Source organism: Martes martes (genome assembly GCF_963455335.1).
Source record: "Martes martes genome assembly, chromosome: 13".
Taxonomy (NCBI): Eukaryota; Metazoa; Chordata; class Mammalia; order Carnivora; family Mustelidae; genus Martes; species Martes martes.
Genome location: NC_137901.1, coordinates 77,215,046 through 77,237,873, shown reverse-complemented (window position 1 = coordinate 77,237,873; position 22,828 = coordinate 77,215,046). Strand labels below are relative to the sequence as shown.

The following is a 22,828-nucleotide window of genomic DNA, read 5'->3' as shown; positions in this document are numbered from 1 at the left end:
TCTGAGAGTTGCATTTTTTGGTGTTTTTCCCTCCGAAATCAGCATTATTTTTGTTTCTGTAATGAAGGTTTATGGCTCCCGTGTACAGGCCTCTGGATAACAGTGTAACAGTCTTGTCCTTGGTTTCTTGTACCTGGGGTAGGTAAAGCAAAGCGACCATAAGTGGAACTAATTTAAGTATCAAGATTGGGTCCTCACAGACTTTGGGTGGCAAAGATACTGAGTGGCCAGTAGAATGAGTGGCAGTTTACATCTGAAAGAGGTATCTTTTGATTATCCAGAGGAAGTGCTTAGTCTGTGTCCTGGCTTTCTCTTATTCCATTCCACCAGCATTTGCTGAAGAATATTCCCTGTAGTCAGATAATTGTCTCCAAAAGTGTCAAGTTCTCTTCTTGAGGTCATCTCTTAGCACCTTGAAGACTGGAAGGGTCAGAAACTTTTGGAGAAATAAAGGCAGTACGGGGACGCCTGGGTGGTTCAGTTGGTGAAAGGTCTGCTTTCAGCTCAGGTCATGATCCCAGAGTCCGGCATCAGTCTCCCTGCTCAGCTGGGAGTCTGCTTCTCCCTCTGCCTGCTGTTCTCCCTGCTTGTGTGTACTCTCTCTCTGACAAATAAACAAAATCTTGAAAAAATAAAATAAAAGGCAGTATTACACATTTTTGCATATAGCATTAGCTTTATTTGTTTCTAGAATTAAAACCTTTCCATAGCATTAAGAATTGGGGAGAAATAATAGTAATAGTAACAAAGTCACCCTTATAGAGCATTTAACTTCTCCTCAAAATTTAAAGTCCTTGAAGTAGCTGAGATAGATGAAGTCACTATAAAGTCAAAATAGAATGAAGAACAGTTGGGTGCCTGGGTGGCTCAGTTGGTTAAGTGTCTGCTCTTGATTGTGGCTGAGGTCATGATTGCAAGGTTGTGAGATTGAGACCTGCATCAGGCTCCACGCTGTGTGGAGCCTGCCTAGATTCTCTGTCTTCTCTCCCTCTTTATTATTCCCTCGGTAGCAGTTACAATGAAAGAACATGGTTGGTTTGGAGTGGTTTTATTCTTGAGGCTCAACCATACAGTTTTGTAGTAAGATTCAAGAAGCTACCAGGTTTTGGCATTGCATAGTACATAAAGTAAACTGGTACTCAAAGGTGAGGCGTATGGAAACACAGGGTTTGAAAGCCTTTTACAGTAAGGGAGAAAGGGATCCCTGCTGTCTTTTCCATTTTGTGATCTAACCACAGCCTGTGCTTGTGCTTCAAGTCCCCATAGAACCGTTGTACTTGTGCTGAGTCTGAGTTCAGGACTTTACTTTGGGTTGCTGCCTGGCCTCCCTCAGCTGGACTTCAAATATCTTTTATAATTCTTGTATAATAGACCATAACCAGTCAAAATATAAATGCAGAATGTATTGAAATGACATTCAGGACTGGTCATGTTAAATATGAAGTAGTCACGTAAACTGGAGCGAGGCTAATACAATTTCTACCTTCTGTAAGTTGTTTCATACTATATTAGGGATATATAATTGAACCAGATTACTCAAGATCTGCAATTTTGGTGGCTACTTGACATTTCAAAGTGTGTAAGTGCTCACCTGATCCTGACATTTTTTTGGTGCAGGTACAGAAGCATATTAAGTTACTTGTGTAACTTATTGTGGAAATAAATTTTAGAAATCAGTGAGGTTCCTAATTGTTTTAGCACACTATTGACCTTAGATAAATTTTCACTTTTTCACCTTTAAATTATAAAACAAAACTTTCTCCAGTGTACATATGGGATTTGTGAGGTTGCAGTATAATACTTGTTCTGTAAAGTGCACTGAGTTCTCCAGGGGCAAATAATGAAACTAAGTATTACAATTTATTCCATCTTCATGATTACAGATATTACAGGGCAGGGTGGGTACACAAAGCAAATAGGACTAATTTCTCCCATTTAACTAGATGCAGCATTTTGGCAGTTTTATGATAATACAGGATGGCTTAATTAATTGACTTGGGCTGAAAGCTGGTAAAAGCAAATCTTGGCAATTTAAGATCTTCCTTCATTGTTACTCCAACAATCTTCATTCCTAAACTACACTATGAGCTCCGAAATGGCGTGTACTGTAACATTCTTCAAGCTTTCACATCTTAATCAGAAATCTGACATCTCTTCTTAAGGCAGGGAACTCTTAAAGCTGTCTTCCTCTTGGCTCACTCAGTCCACCAGCAATCTTAAAAGTTATTATAAAAGTAAAACCGTGCTCCCAAGCATTGATTAAAACCATTGTGCTGGGATCCCTTTTCAGAGCCTTAGCTCCCTGCGAGAAAAGAGAGATACTAACAAATTGCTTCCATGAATAATAACCCTAGTACAATGTACCTACTGTCCTTCCCAGCAAAACTCAAGAGGTCAGGCAACCCTGATCATCCTGACAAGTTTATCAGTATTTACATAAAAAAGGATATTTAAAGCTGATCCCAGACCAAGTATTGCAACCATAGTCCCAAGCAATCATTCAGTTTAAGCACATGGAGTTCCTGTACGATGCCAGAGCAAGTGAGAAATCTCAAAGCAAAGTGATGGTTCATCATCTTTTACAAGAGAGGAAATCAAGGAGGAAAGACAACTACTCCCTCCTAAACTCCTCATCAAATCCGTGGCTATTTTCACAGCCTTAATTGACGAAATCCAGTGTCATCAATTTCCTGATTGGAGGAGTCTATTTTCAAGGTGACTGTCAAGGTCAAGAAGAGCTTTCAGGCTTTTCTTTGCTATGGCCCATGAATTCCAGTCCTTCAATGGGAATCTCCTTCTCCTTTATTGCTTTCTGATGGAGGAGAAAACACATGACACAGGTCTGTAAGAAGCTTGAGGACCAAACTTTGTAAATATGATGGTGCAAAAGTAAATCATATGGGACCAAGAGAACACCCAACCATGATTAAAGACCTGTACTCTTTTTTAACCTGAGTGCGATTATGGAGAAATTAAATGTAAGACCAGAGAGCGACTGGAAAGGAGTTGTGAGGAATCATCAACGTTTCAGATGTGGAATTTAAACAGTATCTCCACTCTGTTATGACAGACACAAATTCAAATCTGAGTTCCAGGACAGTGGCTATGTGACTTTGGACAAGCCTCACTTTCCTGTCTATAAGTGGGATAAAAATAGCAACTTGCAATTACCCTGAAGATCTTTTAAGTTAACTAACTGGAAATGTTGTGCCCACTGAGGTTCTTAAAATCCAAAGCAATTTCACATTCACTGAACTAGAATGAAAATTTCCTAGCGGGTTGAGAGATTTAACAGGCCAAAGAAGGAATTACAACAACAACAAAATGAGATCCTCCTAACAGGCCAGAGTCTAACACCCCTCTTCAACCCCCAACACTAATAGTGAAATGGCGCACCACCGCAAAAATCAAGGAAACGATTCTGGTGAACATGAACTAATCACTTCCTATTTGGGGAACATTCCATGTATAAAATACGGACAGCTATGCGCACTTTGCGAGTTTAGGACGAGCACCAAATGAACCAAAGGATATCCCTGTGCTCCGTAAAATGTAACACACATTGTAAAAATATTTAACTTTGTCATTCAGAGAGATACCGGGCGGCCTTGGTGGTGATAATGGGGAGAGAGCTCCTGCTACTGTCCTCACTGAAGCGCTTCTTCACCGTTCCCAACCCAGCCTCCGCGAAGTACTACCCGTGTGGCCTGGGACACCGCAGAGATAACCAGGGGGGTAGACACGAAAGGGCTCTGGCCACCTAAGGGCTCACCTGAACACACTGCTGATAGCGCTTGAAGAGGTCGGTGCACGGGTCTCCGGAGCCGTCCCCCTTGAGAAACTTCTCGGCAAACCAGCGATTGAAGCACTGGTCGTACTCGCGCTTCATGTCGGTGCAGGCCTCCCCTACGCTATTCATGGCGGCGGCGGCGGCAATAGCGGCGCACTCTGATGTCGTCACTCTTGAGTGCGTCGCTCGGCTTTACGTGGAGACGCACTACGGCAGCTGAAGAGAGAAATGTGGGCCCGGGCGATGAGGCTGGGCCTTCGGTCTTGGTTGGGCTGGCGCCGGGGCTTCACCTCCGAGGCGGATCCTCAGGTAAAGGCCGGGGGCGTCAAGCGGGTGGCGGAGCAGGCCCCACCCGTGACCCCTGTTCTCCGCCTCATCCCTCCAGGGTAGTGGCAGGGTTACGGCCGAGGTGATCGAACACCTGGAGCGTCTAGCGCTTGTGGACTTCGGCAGCCAAGAGGCCGTGGCACGGTTGGAGAAAGCCATCGCCTTTGCCGACCGGCTCCGCGCGGTGGACACCAACGGGGTGGAGCCCATGGAATCAGTACTGGAGGACAGGTAAACACTCGCGGCTGCGCACCCTGAAGCCTTGCCTGTGGCGCCTTCGCAGACATTTGAGGTGGCGATTATTAGTGTGTCCTTTCACATAAGGGAAAAGAGCTTTAGCGAGATGGAAGAACTTGTCTACGGTCACCCCGTGGTAAGTTTCATGGTTTCCTTTGTTCATTATGGGTCCTATCACTCGCGTTTAAAGTCCTCGAGGCCTCCCAGTGTAGCTAGGAACCATGCCCGAACTGCTAATCATCGCCTTTGAGGCCCTACTTCACAGAGTCCTTGCCTACCGCTCGGGCGTACTGCTCTTTTTACTGCATCTACATTAGCTTTCTTACTGTTTCTCCCAACATGGCAAATTTGTTTCTTGTCTAGAATCTTTGCGTTTGCTCTTCCCCTTTCCTTGGGCAGCCTGTTTCCTTGGCAGGTCGTAGGTATCTCCTCGGTAAGGCCTCTCCAAATATCCTCTCCCTTAAAAATCACCGACTCTTGATCCTGTTGGATTTTCTCCAATTTCTTGATTATCTTATTTTTGTTGATCTGTCTCTTGTTAATAGAATGTGAGCTCGTGTTTGACTTGCTTACTTGTTAGATTCCTGTCCCAAAATATGGCCTGTACATATCTTTTGACCTAGTGGTTCCCTGTGGAAACATCTGTAAAAGTGCAGCAAGATGTATGCACGAGTGTTAAGGGTATCCAGACCTGTTTATAGTACAAAACAAAAAACAAAAAGCTCCCAACAAGGGGCACCTGGCCAGCTCAGTCTGCAGAGCATCCTCTGATCTCCAGGTCATGAGTTTCAGCCCCTGTTGGGGGTAGAGTTTACTTAATTTAAAAAAATTTTTGAACCCCGAGAAACACAAAACAGAAACAGCCTAAGTGCCTTCGTGGCTAAATACATCATCATGGAATGGAATATTGACAGTTGTTTAAAAATAATGCAACTATACTGATATGAAAAGATACATTTAGTAAAAAAAGGTAAAGTTCAGAACATTGTGTATGGGATTATCAGTACTTTAATGTGTCCTCTATTTGACATATTCTGGTATATGCATTAACTTTTGTTTTGTTCCCTCAGAGCATGCAAGAAACTGTAATAATAGTTTTAAAGAAAGTGGAAATGCAAAGGAAAATTCTAACTTTTCATCTTATAGTGAGGGCCAAAACACAAATGCCTAAAGGAGAAGAGTAATAACACAAGAAGTGATGTAGTATAGTGTAATAGGGAGGGACAGGTCTTTGACAAAGCAGTTTGTGAATATTATACTAAAAGGGTGCAGTCTTTCCACACTTCTACCAAATTTTGCTAAATCTTAATACATTTTTAAAGAAAATGCTCTTTTCTGAAAAGCAGACTTGTTTGCTGGTTGGGACTGCAGTTTCTTGGGTGAATGGGTATGTAGCTCATAAAGACAGAGGCAGTCTACAACTCTGTCCTACCCTTTTCTTGATGGGATTTTTAAAAAAAGATTTATTTATTTTAGAGTGCAGCATGGTGTTGTGGGGGAAGGATCAGAGAAGGAGGGAAACCAGTAGACTCCTCGCTGAGCAGGGAACCTGATTCTCTGCTCGATCCCAGGACCCTGAGATCATGATGTGAGCTGAAACCAAGACAGACACCCAACCGAGCCACCCATGCTCCCCCTTGATGGGATTTTTAAAAAAATACATTCTTGGGATGCCTGGGTGGCTCAGTCAGTTAGGTGTCCAACTCTTGACTTCAGCTCAGGTCTTGATCTCAAGGCCATGAGTTTGAGCTCCAAATACTCAATATAGACGGGAGCAAAAAAGATGAGCTGGCATTAGCACTCTATTAGAATAGAGAACCAGACCTGTATGTAACCATAACCTCTGTGTAAAGTGCTTGCTAGCCTCCCATTCTCACCTCCAATCTTTTTTTTTTTTTTTAAGACTTTATTTATTTGACAGAGATCACAAGTAGGCAGAGAGGCAGGCAGAGAGAGAGGGGAAAGCAGGCTTCCTGCTAAGCAGAGAGCCCGGTGCGGGGCTCGATCCCAGGACCCTAGGATCACAACCTGAGCCGAAGACAGAGGCTTTAACCCACTGAGCCACTCAGGTGCCCCTCACCTCCAATCTTTGATTCCTTCACATCCTTTCTCTATATTATAATCTGATGCTCAGATCTACAGAAGTCAGTTTGCCCCAAATTACATAGCACTTCAAAATAGAAATCTGAGGTCATTCACCTACCCAGGCTCTTCAGGTGGCTCTCCAGTGTTCTTTAGGATAAAGACAAAAGCTCCACCAGGGCCTACAAAGCATCATTTAACTTAGCCCCTGCCCACCTCCAAGATAGGGCTGTAACTTTCAATTCCTCAAGCTCTCCATTCTGTTTCCTTCTCAGAATCCCCTACCTCATCCCACCCACTACTCTTTTTGTCTACTTTACTTTCTTCAGATTTCAACTGCCTCTTCCTCAAATTCTTCTCTTACCAAGTCAGGCTTTCAGGACCTGTGGCTCTCTCATGGTATTCAATAGAGCTGTAATTTTACATGTGTTTCTATGTCTATTTGAGTAATATATTATTTATGTATATATTTATACATTAATTTATTTTCCTAAGTAATCTCTACACCCAGTGTAGAGCTTGAATTCATGACCCTGAGATCAAAAGTTGGATGTTTAGTGACTGAGCCAGCCAGGTGTGCCATATTTTATTCTCTGTCCCTCTTCTACTACTCATCCATGTACCAGGGAGCAGCATATCTATTATTACTCATCATATTCTCAGTATCTACTACCTAGCACTCAGTAAATGTTTGTTGAATGTTTTTTTTTTTTAAGATTTTATTTATTTATTTGACAGACAGAGATCACAAGTAGGCAGAGAAGCAGGCAGAGAGAGAGAGGAGAAAGCAGACTCCCTGCAGAGTAGAGGGCCCGATGTGGGGCTTGATCCCAGGACCCTGGGCTCATGACCTGAGCCGAAGGCAGAGGCTTTAACCCACTGGGTCACCCAGGCGCCCCTGTTGAATGTTCTTTAAAGATTTTATTTGAGAGACAGAAGCAGTCCAGAGCAAGAGGGAGCAACAGTCTCAAGCAGACTCCGCACTGAGCATAGAGCCCAGCGGGGGCCTTTATCTCATGACACTCAGATTACGACCTGAGCTGAAACCAAAAGTCAGAAAATTAGCCAACTGTGCCACCAAGGTCCCCCGTTGACTGTTCTTTATTAATATCTTTGGGAAAGGAGGGCATAGAAGCACAAAGAGGAGACAATTTCCCAGACCATGTAGAGGGAAACTATAAAGAAACTATTACTTAAGGAAGAGTTTGTGAAAAAAATGAAGAGGGATTTGTATCTGGTAGCTGGAATAGTGACTTCATATTCAGTGATCTGCAGTCTTGCCATTAACTTGGAAACCAGTTTGAGTTAATTATTCCATTTTAGAGATGTAGCACTTATAGGACTTTTTTTTTTTTTTTAAGATTTTTATTTATTTATTTGACAGAGTGAGAGAGAGATCACAGGTAGGCAGATCAGCAGGCAGAGAGAGAGGGGGAAGCAGGCTCCCTGCTGAGCATAGAGCCCGATGTGGGGCTCAATCCCAGGACCCTGGGATGATGACCTGAGTCAAAGGCAGTGGCTTTAACCTACTGAGCCACCCAGGCGCCCCAGGACTTTTTTGTTTTTAAAGATTTTATTTTTATTTATTTGACAGAGACAGCAAGAGAGGGAACACAAGCAGGGGGAGTGGGAGAGGGAGAAGCAGGCTTCTCGCTGAGTAGGGAGCCTGATATGGGGCTCGATCCCAGGACCCTGTTTCTTTGAACATATTGCCTGATGTTTGAAATGGAACCCAATTAAGACAAGTGTTCAACCGTTTTAGGCCACACGAGGTGTAAAAGCACTGACTGGCTATAAGAAATATCTTGGCAGGGCGCCTGGGTGGCTCAGTGGGTTAGGCCTCTGCCTTCAGCTTGGGTCATGATCTCAGGGTCTTGGGATTGAGTCCCACATCGGGCTCTCTGCTCAGCAGGGAGCCTGCTTCCTCCTCTCTCTCTCTCTGCTTGCCTCTCTGCCTACTTGTGATCTCTGTCTGGCAAATAATAAATAAAATCTTAAAAAAAAAAAAAAGAAATATCTTGGCATATTAATACCTAACCTTTGGTTTTAGCTAAAAAGCATTTAGTGTCCTTATGTGCCAGGCGCTAAGATTTTATATGCATTGTCTCAATTATCACATACAACTCTGGAAGGTAAATGCTAGTATCTCCTTTATAGATGAAGAAACCGAGGCACAGAAAACTAGTGTAATATGCCCCAGAGTTGCGCAGTGTAATAAGAGAATCCAGAACTTGAAATTCAGAGCCTCAGCTCTCAAATACTGTTCTAGATATGCCATCTAAAAAGTCAACCCCTGGGTGCCTGGGTGGCTCAGTGGGTTAAGCCTCTGTCTTCAGCTCAGGTCATGATCTCAGGGTCTTGGGATGGAGTCCCACATTGGGCTGTCTGCTCAGCAGGGAGTCTGCTTCCCCTCTCTCTCTGCCTGCCTCTCTGCCTACTGGTGACCTCTCTCCGTGTGTCAAATAAATAAAATCTTTTTTAAAAAATAAAAATAAAGGGACGCCTGGGTGGCTCAGTTGGTTAAGCGGCTGCCTTCGGCTCAGGTCATGATCCCAGCATTCTGGGATCGAGTCCCACATCGGGCTCCTTGCTCAGCAGGGAGCCTGCTTCTCCCTCTGCCTTTGCCTGCCTCTCTGTCTGCCTGTGCTCACTGTCTCTGACAAATAAATAAATAAAATCTTAAAAAAAATAAAAAAATAAAAATAAAAAGTCAACCCTTAGAACCTTTATTTTCTCCCATCTCCAGAGACTGACTCAGATGATGACATCTCTGACTGCAGCCAAATACTTCAGTGCTTAGGATGTCCCTCAGGATCTTACTTGAACCAAAAATTCTTAGCCAAATTGATTAACTCTCATTCCAGTCTAAATCAAACTAGAAATTAATTAGGAAGGAGGGAAAGGATTGTAGATGATGGAAATAGAATTGTGCCCAGAAAAAAATGACTCCTGGCAGCCTGACACCAGCAGCAGAGCACTCCTATCTGGTCAGTCCAATGGCCAATAAAGGCATTTCTTCTTCAGTGCTGCTGTAGTGCTTTCCATTAAATTGCTTTTTATTACCATTTCCCACAGTTACTGGTTAAAGTGCTTTGTCTGTGAGCTTTTCTCAACCAGGATTTCATCTGAACCAGAACACGTAAGATTCAAGTGATTCTTTTTTAGTGCTTCCCAGGATAGTATATAATTAATATTAGCCCACAGTTGATTTATTATCAGAATGGGTGTCCTATAGTATTTGGGCTTAAGTTCTCTTGTAGAACCCTGAGAAAGAGAAGTGAGATAGACATTTAGTCAATCAGTAATTGATAGGCACCTGATCCTGTTTGGGAGTTATATGCATGATTATGAGATCAAGAAAAGTTAAGCGGGACATCTGTGCGGCTCAGTTGGTTAAGTGTCTGCCTTTGGATCAGGTCATGACCCCACGGTCCTGAGATCAAGTTCTGCATCTGGCTCTTTGCTCAGCTGGGACCCTGCTTCTCCCTCTCCCTCTGCCTGCCATTTCCCCTACTTCTGCTCTTTTTCTGACAGATAGATAAATCTTAAAAAAAAAAAAAACAAAAAACAAAAAGGAAGGAAAGAAAAAGTTAAGCAACTTGCCAAATGAATAACTGATGTGCCACCCTCACAGAGACCCTGAGTTCAGCAGCCTATGATTATGAAAATAGGAAGGTGTGGATTTCTTCTGGAAACAACTCCATCATAAACAGTAATTATGTGAAAATGCATGGTATTTTAAGGAGTGAATTTTTTCTGGAAACACTACTTAACAGGAAACCGACTGTCTAATGAGTGAATAAATCAATTGCTATTACATCTACTGTGGAGAAGCAATAGCTTCTAACCACCTGTTGGTGGTAGTAGAGTCTCACTTCATCAAACTCTCCAAGTGCCCAGGAACAATTAGCAGCCTCTGCTAGGGGCTAGGCAGGTAATGCGTGATCCCAGCAGGTTAAGGGCAGGGATATACTCTGAATGAGGAGTGGGGACTGAGGTGTGCCCAGGTACGCTAACTCTTGAGAGGAGGAGGGGCTGTTCAGCACACCCACCTCTTACTGCAATGAGAACAGATGCCCCAATTATCAGATCTTTAACATTTCATCTTCCCAGCAGTTCTGTGACGCATTCCACAAATAAGAGAACAGGTACATGGAGAGGATAAGTAACTTGCACATGTGCCGTGTATGGCCTTAAGATTTGAATTTATCTGTGACTCAGGAGCCCAAGCTCTTAGCCATTCTGTTGTATCACCCAGCAGAAATGCAAACTCCAGAAGGTCCAATGTTCACCTTACAAAGGATTTTTATTTTGTTCTCCAAGTTTTCATAAGCCTCTATATAGTTAGGGGAAAAAAAATTAAATGCAACCTTCACTTTTTTGGCAAGAAAGTTAAGGTCTTTGTTATGGAGTTATGGATCTTAAGATCCATACTTGTCCAAGGCCACAGAGTTAGAGTGCAGATCCTGGAATAGACTGCAGCTCTACACAGTCCGTATCATGAGTGCTTATTGTGTCTGGCCCTAGGGTGGGTGCCACAGAAGAAACAGAAAAAGTCCTTTCCTAAGAGAATCTTACCATGACAACTTCACCCTCTGCAGCCGTTGCCTGGATGTTCATGTCACATCCTTGCCCTTTTGTCCCATTAGGTTTAGCCCTCAGTCTATGTCTGGTTCAAAGCAGAAGGAGCTTGGCTACTCTATCAGTGACTGAGCAGACTGCTCATTTTTCAGCCCAAATGTCTGGAAGCAGGCTCAGACTTTTTTTTTTTTTTTTTTTTGGCACTTTTAAGCCTTGAAACAGCAGTGAAGCCCCACTGATATGTTCAACTCCTGTTTGGTTTCAATGGACACTTTAAAGAAGCCAGTAGGCCCAGAGAACAGTGGAATATTCTTCAGCTGTGCAAGGACAGGAACCTCCATGTCCATGAAGGTGGCTGCAGTGAAAAGCAGCTCATCTTTGGTGTACAAGAACTGTGCTGATTCCAGTCCTGTCACTTGGGACCTAATATCTAAGTCACTTACAACTACTCAAGCAAGTTTCCTCACCTGCCTGGAAGTCCCCTTCCCATGCAGCAGTTTCTTACCCACCCTTTAGCAGTGATATCACCTATTCTAAGTACCTGTTCCTTACCCAGGCTGGTTTAGGTGCCCCCTTTCTACTCCCTTGGCAAGCTTTGCTTACCTATTAGACTTAAAACCTTGTAAATGCCTTACCTGTATCCACCAAAAGCAGCTTACCCATAGTAACGATGCAGGAATATTTACTGAATGTATCAGTTCTGAGGAATGATTACCACTTACCTCACTGAGTGGTTGAGAATCTATAAACTGCCGATAGTTATTTGGTCAACTGTTGACCATGCGCTCCTCCATCTTGGAGTAGTGACCATACCTCAAGAATATGCTGCTCTGTTTTCTCCCATTCTCAACCCTCTTCACCCATGCCACAGAAGCCTATTCTCTGAGAAGGTAACCTTGAGCTTCTGGTTTTGTAGATATCTGTACTTGAGATCTGACAGTGTGGTAGAAGGCAACTGTGCTGAAGAACTACTACAAAATGCCCATCAAGTTGTGGAGGAGTATTTTGTGGCCCCCCCAGGTATGTGTTCCCCAAAGTGGCTTAACAGATTGTCCCTCAGTGAACTAAGAATATAGTGGGAGCTGTGAGGTCCAAATTTGCTACATGAAAGTACTTTAAGAAGTATAGAGTGGGAATTAGGTGAAGGTGGTCAAAAGGTACAAACTTCAACATACAGTGGAATGACTATACTTAATACTGTATTCTGTACTTGTAAGTTGCTAAGAGAGTAGATCTTAAAAGTTCTTATCACAAGGACAAAACTAATGTGAGATGATGGATATTAAGTACTCTTGTTCTGGTAATCATTTTGATATATATATAATATATATGTATTATATATATATATAAAATTGTGTTGTAGAACTTAGACAATGTCATGTGTCGATTCTTTTTTTTTTTTTTTTTTTTTAAGATTTCTTTATTTGAGCGAGAGAGAGAGACAGAGTGAGAGAACATGAGAAGGGAGGTCAGAGGGAGAAGCAGACTCCCCATGGAGCTGGGAGCCTGACATGGGACTCGATCCCAGGACTCCGGGATCATGACCTGAGCAGAAGGCAGTCGCTCAACCAACTGAGCCACCCAAGCGCCCTCGTATGTCGATTCTATCCTAATAAAAGTGGAATGAAAAACCCCACATATATTAACAGTGGAAAAAAAAGTTAGATGGCAATAGAGTATAGGGGTCACATTCACCCCTAAGGGCCAATCTGTAATAGGAATGAGCAAAATGGGGACTGGGGCGGGGAGATGTGTATGTACATGGTATCAAACCTGAAGCTCAAGCTCTGCGTAAAGGCGCAACTAGCACTTACTACTTCTCGTTCAGTGCCAGACAGTACTGGGAGCCCATTTTCCCTGAGAACCTGGACATATGGCTTTTTCATGTGTGTATGGTAGTTCCCAAATTTTAAGTATGGGAACTAATTCCAAGACTTTTTTAAAAAATAAAATACCGGGACGCCTGGGTGGCTCAGTTGGTTAAGCAGCTGCCTTCGGCTCAGGTCATGATTCCCAGCGTCCTGGGATCGAGTCCCACATCGGGCTCCTTGCTTGGCGGGGAGCCTGCTTCTCCCTCTGCTTCTGCCTGTGCTCGCTCGCTCTCTCTCCCCCTCTCTCTCTCTGACAAATAAATAAATAAAATCTTAAAAAAAATAAAATAAAATAAAATAAAATACCACATAAATAAAACATACCTGCAAGCCAGATGCATCCTGTAAGCCATCAGTTTGCAACCTTGTTGTTGAAATTTGCATCTTTAAAATTTACTGTGACTTAAATGAAAACTTAAAAATGACTCTGGGCTAATACTAAAGTCCAGAATCTTGGGTGGGTTGAACTTTTTAATCTGCTCTGCAGACACATGGGTCTTCTGAACTGCTGCACCCTTCTGAATGTTTGGGAATGGGACTAGCTTAAATGCTCAGGTAGATGGTTTTCCAAGTGCCAGCTTCAGGTTCAGGAGATCATCCCAGAGAACCATTCTAACTAGCCTCAGAAACAACATCAGTCCCCCCAGCTCAGGGGTTCTCTCTTTGATCAAGACCAGCCAATTAAAGGAAAGCTTTGCTTGAAGCAAGAATGAGAAAGCAAGCTTAGGAAATTGTGGACTTGGCTCTTAATCATGCCTCTGATTCACTAAACCACCTCAAATTAACTGAAGAGAAAAAAAAATTTTATAATCTCTCTCAGAATCTGCTATTTTAGCAGACCTATCTGCTATTTTAGCAGACCTATCCATTCATCACACAGGCTGTTTCTCCAAAAAGAACTCTGTGTCAGACTTCTTGAGACAAAGTGAATTCACAATCATTAGTCTTTCCTTCCACTCCCATATGCATAACTGGCTAAACTGTCTCTGCTCCTTACTGAAAAGGATGCACTTACTAGGCTTCACTTACAACTGTTGTTCTTTCAGACACTCAGAAAAATAGAACAGAAACTACATTTATCTGCATTGCTTATTCTTCATGACAAACCAAGTGATAAGTTAGCTCAGTACAACCAGTTTGGAAGCAGACTCAGCTATAACATTCTTTCTTGTTACTATTTTCAAACAGGTAATATCTCTTTGCCAAAGCAGGATGAACAAGAGCCTTTTTCAGACAACTGAGTAGCAATTCTGGGAAGGGGTACCCTGTGAACCCGTGGAAGCCCAAAGACAGTATTTTGCTATTATGAACACTAATGGCCCCACTTCAGTCACCTGAAAAAAACTGATGGTTAAGTATGTTTTAATAACTAACTCTCTGAAGACAGAATTGGGAAATAATCTACCCAAAACAAGGCAATGAGTTCCTGCTGCTACTGGAAGTAAGAGGTATTGTTACTTTCTGAGGAAATGGATCAAGTATTTATTCACAGACTGTTCAGTATGTAAAGATGTTATCCTCCTCTATCTCCTCCAGAAAGACTGTCTACCAAACGGCACTTGAGTGAATTTTTCTATTGATGTAACTATTAGACCATGCATCTGATCACTCTGTGATAACCTGTGTTGTACTTTTTAGTTGCTGTTTCTATCAACCCAAGAAACCTTGTATCTTTACCAAACTCCATTTTGTTCCTGGGTACCCACTTAGTTCCCAGCAGGAGGGTTTCTCCTAAGGTCTGAAGAGTACTCAAAGTTAGACTCTACAGCTTGTGAACGCTTAACCTGCAGTGATCCACTATCCCACAAAGTGATTACATGCAAAAGGGATGCTAGCCACAGCTAGTTTTTCTGAAAAGAACCTATGACAAAAATAGCTAACAGTGCTGTACTGTACACTAAAAATTTGCCAACAGGGTAGATCTTATATGAAATGCTCTTACCACAAATAAATCTTAAAAAAGTAGAGAAGAGACTTCGGGAGGTGATGGATATGTTTACAGTCTTGATGGTGGTGAATGCTTTCATGGATAAACACTTAACCCCTAACTCACTGAGTTGTATACATTAAATAAGTACAACTTTTTACATATCAATCTTACTTCAATAAAGTGGCTTTTTAAAAAAAGCCCCAGACCTGAAACAAAGTAACTTACCCACCCCCACCATGATTACTGAATGCAAGATAGTGGAGGTTTTTGGTTTGTTTTGTGTTTTAAGAAAGCTCAGATACCAAGAATAAATTAAACAGATTTAGGGGTAAAAGTGACAACCAAAATTTAAAGATTTTTTTTCTTCCCCTCCAAACTGCCACAGTTGGTTTTGTTTAAGAATCTTCAATCATCTTTATGCTGTTGCCAACTTTAAAAAGTCTGTTTTATTCTTTTCATTCCTTTGCCCTATCTTAAACACTCCCTTCTTTAAGGCAGCTTCATTTATAAGTTTGGCCATGAACTGTAAGATAATCCTGAAGCAACTCTTGGAATTGAAATTCTCAAACCACCAACATAGCAACTACCTTTGTCCCCAAATAAAGTTACCCACTTCTCCTTACCAGTTGGGTACAAGCTGCTGCTACAACTCAATGACTTTCTTTTTAATCAGTGAGCCTGTTTGGTGAAATCTATTAACTTAATCAAGGACAACCACACATGTCAATTACTAAACGTTTAAAATATATTTCTAAACAGAATGGGCCGACTCAGTCACAGTAACTGCTGATCTCCATAGTAGAGCAACCCACAAAGACACAGCACTGATTTTTTTCCCATAATCAGGGGTGAAAAATATACAACTTATTTCTGAACCAAAACCACAATTTCTGCAGTTTAAAATGCTTCACTGCCAATATGGCCCTGGTAGAAATTATGTATTTTATTTCCTTAAAAAAAAATTAAAAAAATTTCCTAAGACACTAAATCATCAATCTGGAATGTAGATTCTGAGCACAAAGCAGCTCAGTTCACCTAAAAAATAAAGAAAAATTTCCCATCACCTGTCTCAGTAGGGCCTGAAAGGAGAGAAGTAGTGTGGGGAACCCCTGCTTTGGTATGGAGAGTCACGGCCCCTTGAGCCAGACCGAGACCGTGAGTAGCCATAGCTGGTGCTTCTCTCTGGATAAACTCGGATGTAGGAAGTTTCACCCTGAAATTCAAACAAAAAGAGTACAGGAAAAAATAAGACCCAGAAGAATATAGCACACTAATACCTAACATGGCTGCCTAACAATAGTTAAGTACTAAGCACTTACTGTTTGTCTGGCATGATGTTATCTCATTAAACCCTCACAATAATACTATGAGGTAGGTATGCTTAACAGCTCATTTCAAGAATGAGGAAAACAATGTTCTTATCTGTTCCAGGGTGACACAAATAATAAACAGCAACTTCACATGTGGTAAATGCTCAAATACTAGCCACTACTGTTAATATAACTAAATTACTGCCACTGATCCCTGAATCTAAGAACCAGAAAGGATCTCAGAGGTCATACAATTCAATCCCCTGCCACCTCATATATGCATCTCTGGATAGATGCCTATGGCAGAAGCTAACCTGTATTCAACACCTCTCAGATGTCAGGACCTGAGTTAGATACAGTTATCCAGTTATCCTCATAAGTTAGCTTCCTGGCAAGTCTTACGAGACAGTGCTATTATTGTTCCTGTTTTGCATAGCGAGAAACCAGGGATCAGAGCATAGCTCAGCTAAGAAATTACTAAGTGAGGGGCGCCTGAAGGTTAAGCCTCTGCCTTGAGCTCGTGTCTTGGTCTCAGGGTCCTGGGATTGAGCTCTGCACCGGGGCTCTCTGCTCAGCAGGGAGCCTGCTTCCCCCTCTCTCTGCCTGCCTATCTGCCTACTTGTGATCTCTCTGTCAAATAAATAAATAAGTAAAATTTAAAAAACAAAAAAAAACAAGAGAAATTATTAAGTGGCAGAGGACTCATGTCCAGGCTGGCCTATGCCCTTTCCCCTCAGCCAACACTCTCAGAGAATCTAAAAATGCTAAGATGGAAGAAGCTGGATGCAGAATTCCCTAGGTAAAGTCAGTAATTGGATATATCATTACTGAGATCCTGTTTTGTAGTATAACTGAGGACCAGATCCTGTTTGTTTTTTTTTAATAAGATTTTATTTATTTATTTGAGAAAGAGAATGAGCGTGCATGAGGGGGAGAAGGTCAGAGGGAGAAGCAGACTCCCTGCTGTGCAAGGAGCCCTGTGTGGGACTCCCTGAGCCACAGGCAGTCACTTAACTAACTGAGCCACCCAGGCGCCCCCAGGTCCTGTTTTGTTTCTGGTCCAAATTCAGCCTGAGCAAGAGCACTGTTAAGCCATGCATTTTCCAAGTCATAAAATCAGGGAACTATATGAATCCTTAGAAAAAGAAATGGACCCCAGACATATATAAACTCCACAGTTAAGACAAGATAACCAGAAAAAGCAATGTCCAGTTGGGTCTGCTGTCTTATCTCAGTGATATCAAAGGGATAGTCAACATATGAATCAAACTGAGAGATCCAAAGCAGCAGCTGCCTTCCTGAAAGACCAAGAACTAAGTCCTGAGAACTAAGGTTATTACAAGAAAATGCCAAGGTGACAAATCTGCATGCATTACTCTCGGAAGGGAAAAATAAGGTGAGAGCCTTAGAAAAGCTGAAATGATGAGGTTGGCTTGCAGAGCACAGACTAGACCCAGAGGGACAACCGTAATTAATTAGGTTCACAGAGGTACACTGCAGATTAAGCCAGTTGTGAAAGGGATGGTATGACAGAATAGTTCACCACATTATGACAGACTGCACCAGTATTCTCTCCAGGTTAAAAATACTATGACTGCAAACTTCTTCATTATGACCCTGAAGGGTTTGGGCATGATGAATTCCCTGGCTTTAACCACTTCAGATCTTTAATGGTACTATGAGGTTATCAAATGCCAAGCGCATGGCCTGCTGCTACTTCTGCTAGGTCAGCTTCAGGTGGAGTGGCTTAGGTGCAAGCTCAAAAAAGTTGGGAACCCACCTCGTGAGAGCGGAATTTGGTGTCATCCAGTTTACGCAGGGCGTATTCCATGTCTTCTTTTCTGAGATACTCAACCATCCCCATTCCATCCTTCTGCACATCTGCATAACAGACGTCCCCAGCTTCTCGCATATGATCCTTCAGGTCCTGCCAGCTACCTGATGGTGGAAGTCCTATGCATGGACAACAGAAGAGAAAAGGCCATATCCTTGAGCCACGTTAACTGACCTGTTAAGAGCCAGCAGTACCTAGGATCCCTTTTTTATCCATCACTACTTTCAAATTCAAATTCAAATTCAATGACAAGTCATAAAGGGCATAAAACCAGCAGAGAGTACTAAAGTATGTGTGGTAAATCACCATTAGAAGTTGGTTCTAGGCTAATCTTCCAGAGACCAAGCCCTTCCAACAGAGTAAGAAGTCCACCCCATTACAGTTTAGTATCTCTGAGAATTCACAGCCTTTCTTTCTTTATCCTTCATATTTAAGAAAAACTCCAAGACTTTGAGTTCTCATTTTCTCCATTATGAAACTTATCAGTACCAATTATCTCTTGCTTGACTGGGTTCTCAGGACATGGGAATTTTGAAAGTATCCAATGAAATAATAACCAAGGCATAGCTGAAGGTGACAACACAACAAAAATCTAAAGTTTGTTTTCCTGTAGGTGTGAATGACTAACAAACTAAACAAAGTACCTTTCAAAAGATCACCAGCATTCTTCAATACAGTGGGGGAAAAGGTAAGACTCAGACGCTATAACTAGTCGGGAATTATACAACCCTACCTGATATCATGAAAGGGAAATGTGCTCCTGCTCTCAAAGGCTGTGTTTACCGCTCACAGCTCAGGACTGCAGCCATTTCCTAATAGTTTTCTAAGCAGGATTTCAGAGCAGCATGGAGAGAAAAAAAAATATGTATGACATCCTGAAGGAGGGAATAGTTCTGGGGTTAAAAAATTACAAAGGGACACAAGATAGGCAGATACTGAGAGGATTGCTCTTAAGTCTGCTGTAACTGTGTGACATTTACATCTAAGAAAAGTGCCAGCTTTCTCAATACATTTCACTCCACCATGGTCCTAAAATGTCCCTGCAGTGTGCAGAGGGCCCAGGTCTTTACCAGGGCTTTAGTATTTTGAAAAGATGCATACGCCCCTGAGCTTGGCATTTCATCACTTGTCAACACTGGACATTTCATTCTATGTTCTGCAATACAACCCCTAAAACTCCAAGTTCTTTTGTTTTCTTTTTTATATAATTCCAAAGCCACCACCAAAATCTGGCCTTTTTCAGCATCCAAGGCTGGGCAGTAGTTCAAATCTAGTTCCTGGAATGTCTAGCAAGTCTGATACCCAGTACATTACAAAAGAAAGCATCTCTACAGAATTCTAGCTCACAGGGTTTTGCTACTCTCTTTCCTCTCAACACCAGAAAACTTCTTTATAAGAAGCAAGCTGATGTTCTACCAAGACTACACTACCAATGCAGTTTCATTTGCAAGATACCTGCCTCAGCGGCAAGATGGCAGGGCTTCAGACTGTGCAAAGGCTATTGAAAAGAAAGCCCCATGTGTCCTATGCACTGAAGAGTAACAGCTAACATTTCTTGGAGGCCAGATTGTGTGCTAAGTATTTTACATGCATCATCTCATTCAGTTTTAAAGGAACATACCTGAAACAAGAACTCGGAAATCAGATCTTCTTGTAGGAGGTCCATTCCTCCCACCGCGGGGCCACCCACCCCGACTGCCATAAGTCCTGGGGAACTCCACACGAAGCCGACACTGGCCATAATCATAACCGTTCCTTCCATAAATTGCATCTTCAGCATCTCTGCAAAGAAAAGTTAGGAGTTAGTGCTGTTCAGGAGGCTGACTTACTTCCCAGTGAGGGGTTTGCATAACAAGTATAAAAGGGAAAATGAATCAGAAAAACAAAACAATCTTGATGCAATACTGCTTTCGTGTGAAGACCTTTCATAATATTAGAATTAAACTTTACAACTGTCACAGGGTTTTCTAAGTATGGAATGTTAAAAATGGGGCAAACAGATGAATTATAAGACTAATTCAGAGAAAAAAAAATGTTGACAGATGATTTCAGTAGATTTCTCTAACCCTGTGAGCAGTTTCTCAGAATGCCCACCACACACTAGTCCTTTAATATTCTTCAACAAAGCCTAGTACCATCAAGTCTATAGAAAGAAAAATTCATTTAAAAAGAAATGAAGCTCAAAAGACAGATGCTTTGTGCTTTGTGAGAAATATGTAACTCTCATGTGTACCTTTTCAGCATGGTTTGGAAAATTAAGTTGTAAAGACCAAAGCTCGGTACAGCTTTGCCAAAAGAGGTAAATATTCAATGAAGTTACTTCCAATCTTCCCTAGGGCTCTAGGGGAACCAAGTTGGTTCTCCAGTATTGGACTGGAGAAAGAATGGCCTCAGAGCTTGGATGGACAAGCAAAGCCAAAGATATACTAATGAAAAAGGTATCATTCAGTTGTCACAGGCACATAATTGCTCAAGATTCTAGTCACAAGGTTAAAAGCAATGAGGACCATGACTAGTGCTGTATTTAAAACGAAGTGAAGGAGGGGCAGAACTGCTAGGGTTGAAGAGCAGATTTTGAATACCGACTGACAAGTTCAAATCATTCTTCTGCTACTTACTAGTATCTCTCTTTGGGTAAATGTTTATATCAAGTTTTCATGTCTCTTAAATGTAATATGCCTATCTCACAGGGTTATTGAAAGGATTAAATAAGATACTATGTGTGCAGTGCTTTGCTAGAAACTTGGCATCTAGTGATATCAAAAGACAGCTTTTCTATTATGGAAGGAAGGAGAAAAGAAATGACAATGTAGCATATCATACAGTAAGTCTGTGTTTTAAAGAACAGCGTAACAGCATAGGGGGTTCAAATGCTACCCTGATCCCTTACTAGCATTCTCTCTTATCAGCAACTCTAAATTCTCTGTGTTTTTTACATTGTAAAATATGGCTAATACTACCTCTTTTATAGGTTATTGAAAATGCTGAAGTGGTATTTGACACATGGTAACTGTTCAAAAAACACACAGTGTTACAGAGGTGCAACCTTCTCCAGTTTAGGTGTGAAAATACCTACTTCCGTTTTTTGAGGCAAATGGCAAGGCGCTTAAGAATGAGCTCTGTCAGTCATCAAAGCCTCAGGGTGCTTCCTACCTCCCTGTCCTCAGATGCCCTCCTTGCCCTATACTACCACACCAGGAAGGCAAGACACCCTATGGACAGTCCTTGTAGTGAAGCCTGGCAGGTGCAGACTAGATGGAAAGCACTGCCTGGGTCACTGCTGGGAAGCTGAGCGGGCTCTTATCTACCCCAAGTGCAGTGACCAGTCCATGCGGTGGCTCCTAAGAACCACCAGTTTTGAAAGTTCCCCGGCCTCGGGCCGACAAAGTTTGCAAAATCACAAAGACCTCTTTGAACCAGTTTAGGGATCAAGAGCTTCCCAACGCTTGGGGTGCTAAGCATCCAGCAGTGCTTCCCTCCTCAGAGGAGTGGAGTGAAATCAGAGTCCTCCCCTCAGACCATTTTAGAAGTTTTCCCCAAATCCCTGGTGCTTTTATAAGGACGAGACCATGGCCCGCCGGGGCGCGCGAGGATGGAGATCTATTCCATCACAGACACCCCTTTACGACCTCCAAAGACGACCACATCCCCGCAGTCTGTTCCCCCGTAACGGCGAGTTCGGGCTGGGGGGAGGGGTGGGCAGGGAGGGCGACTGGCCACTTCTGTTCACGAAGTCCTCTCCCGGCTAGTTCTGGGCCGCTTCCCCTGAAGGGTGCCTCTCCAGCGGTGAGGGAGAGATGGGTCGTGTGTACCATCCCCGAGGCCGGTCTGGGCGGGCCGGGGCCCTCCAAACGCCCAGCTTTTGTGTTTTTAAGTAAAGTAAAAAAAAAAATAATCCTAGAGGAAGTGACGACGAAGCAAAGGACGGCCGGAGCCTGCTGTGAGAGGAGGCCTCATCCTCCACCCGGGGGCGCCGTGAGGGGTCTGCGCGAAGGGGGGAGGGGAGGTCCCGGAGGGGAGGGGGAGGAAAGAAGGCAGGGGCCCGAGGCCTCAGGCGGGCGGGTGGAGCGGGGCCTCACCGGGGGTCCTCGAAGCGCACGAAGGCGAAGGGCACGAGGCCGTGCCGGTTCTTGAGCTCGATCTCGCGGATGCGGCCGTACTTGTAGAACAGGTCCTCCAGGTCCTTCTCGCGCACGTCGGTCGGAAGGTTCCCCACGTAGATGCGCCCGTCTCCCTCGCCGCCGCGCTCGTCCGCCCAGCCCGACATCCGCACCGCCCGACGCCGCGGGCCCGCCGCAGCCCACGTCGCCGCCGCCGCCTCAGCCGGGGTCCCCCCGCAGCGTCCCCGCGGGCTCGGAGGCGCTCAGCCGCACTGCATTGTGGGAACGGCGGAGCGGAAGCGGAGGGGTCGGAGGAAGCAAAAGGAATCGTCTTAAAGGGGACGCGGCTGCGATGACTGCGCTTGCGCGCAGGCTGGCGCCCCCTGTAGGTACGGGAGGGCCCGGGAGCAAAGTGAGGGAGAGCTTCGAGTCGGGCGAATTGGGTTCGATTTCCCGAATTCTCTGAAGGCAATTCCCTCGCCGGATTCATGGACAAGTGGCCGGGAGAGGGGCAAGTGCCTCAGGCTTCCTGGGCCTCAGTTTTCTGCCTCTGTAGCGCTACCTCACAGGCTTTTGTGAGCACTCCCTGAGGTGACGCGGGTAGCGGCCAGTGTGGGGCCCGCGGGCAGTCACTCTGCGTGCGGGGCGCCAGAGGGAGGGAGCCAGGCCCGGGCCGCAGGCTGACCCCGCTGCGGCCTGAAGGAGTCCTGGACGGTGGGCTGGGTGGGGCCTTCGCGGCCTTCAAACTCAGGTCAGTAGCCCTCTG

The 22,828-nt window shown here is 43.6% G+C and overlaps 3 protein-coding genes across 3 annotated transcripts; 1 reads left to right on the top strand and 2 right to left on the bottom strand.

Moving 5' to 3' along the window:
* Nucleotides 1–651: 651 nt before the first annotated feature.
* On the bottom strand, nt 652–3,953 carry TRIAP1 (TP53 regulated inhibitor of apoptosis 1). Its single transcript, XM_080821404.1, has 2 exons — nt 3,773–3,953; nt 652–2,812 (listed from the first exon to the last, which is right to left on the bottom strand). The coding sequence occupies exons 1-2, from the start codon at nt 3,917–3,919 to the stop codon at nt 2,729–2,731; spliced, it is 231 nt and encodes a 76-aa protein (XP_080677530.1). The 5' UTR covers nt 3,920–3,953; the 3' UTR covers nt 652–2,728.
* Nucleotides 3,954–3,990: 37 nt separating this feature from the next.
* Nucleotides 3,991–14,493, top strand: GATC (glutamyl-tRNA amidotransferase subunit C). Its single transcript, XM_080821402.1, has 4 exons — nt 3,991–4,099; nt 4,176–4,348; nt 11,934–12,037; nt 14,077–14,493. Exons 1-4 carry the CDS (start codon nt 4,019–4,021, stop codon nt 14,127–14,129), a joined length of 411 nt encoding a protein of 136 aa, XP_080677528.1. The 5' UTR covers nt 3,991–4,018; the 3' UTR covers nt 14,130–14,493.
* Nucleotides 14,494–15,541: 1,048 nt separating this feature from the next.
* SRSF9 (serine and arginine rich splicing factor 9) lies at nt 15,542–22,357 on the bottom strand. Its single transcript, XM_080821401.1, has 4 exons — nt 22,042–22,357; nt 19,584–19,744; nt 17,909–18,081; nt 15,542–16,031 (listed from the first exon to the last, which is right to left on the bottom strand). The coding sequence occupies exons 1-4, from the start codon at nt 22,227–22,229 to the stop codon at nt 15,888–15,890; spliced, it is 666 nt and encodes a 221-aa protein (XP_080677527.1). The 5' UTR covers nt 22,230–22,357; the 3' UTR covers nt 15,542–15,887.
* Between the last annotated feature and the right edge of the window lie 471 nt (nt 22,358–22,828).

What these genes read in the sequence shown, in the direction of transcription:
- SRSF9 (XM_080821401.1), bottom strand. Translation starts at nt 22,229, where the DNA reads ATGTCGGGCTGGGCGGACGAGCGCGGCGGCGAGGGAGACGGGCGCATC. An exon ending in GTGCGCTTCGAGGACCCCCG is followed by an intron (nt 19,745 to 22,041) that starts GTGAGGCCCCGC and finishes TTTTCTTTGCAG; the next exon opens with AGATGCTGAAGATGCAATTT. An exon ending in TTTCCGAGTTCTTGTTTCAG is followed by an intron (nt 18,082 to 19,583) that starts GTATGTTCCTTT and finishes GTCCATGCATAG; the next exon opens with GACTTCCACCATCAGGTAGC.
- TRIAP1 (XM_080821404.1), bottom strand. Translation starts at nt 3,919, where the DNA reads ATGAATAGCGTAGGGGAGGCCTGCACCGACATGAAGCGCGAGTACGAC. An exon ending in GCTATCAGCAGTGTGTTCAG is followed by an intron (nt 2,813 to 3,772) that starts GTGAGCCCTTAG and finishes CTCCTCCATCAG; the next exon opens with AAAGCAATAAAGGAGAAGGA.
- GATC (XM_080821402.1), top strand. Translation starts at nt 4,019, where the DNA reads ATGTGGGCCCGGGCGATGAGGCTGGGCCTTCGGTCTTGGTTGGGCTGG. An exon ending in CCTCCGAGGCGGATCCTCAG is followed by an intron (nt 4,100 to 4,175) that starts GTAAAGGCCGGG and finishes TCATCCCTCCAG; the next exon opens with GGTAGTGGCAGGGTTACGGC. An exon ending in GTATTTTGTGGCCCCCCCAG is followed by an intron (nt 12,038 to 14,076) that starts GTATGTGTTCCC and finishes ATTTTCAAACAG; the next exon opens with GTAATATCTCTTTGCCAAAG.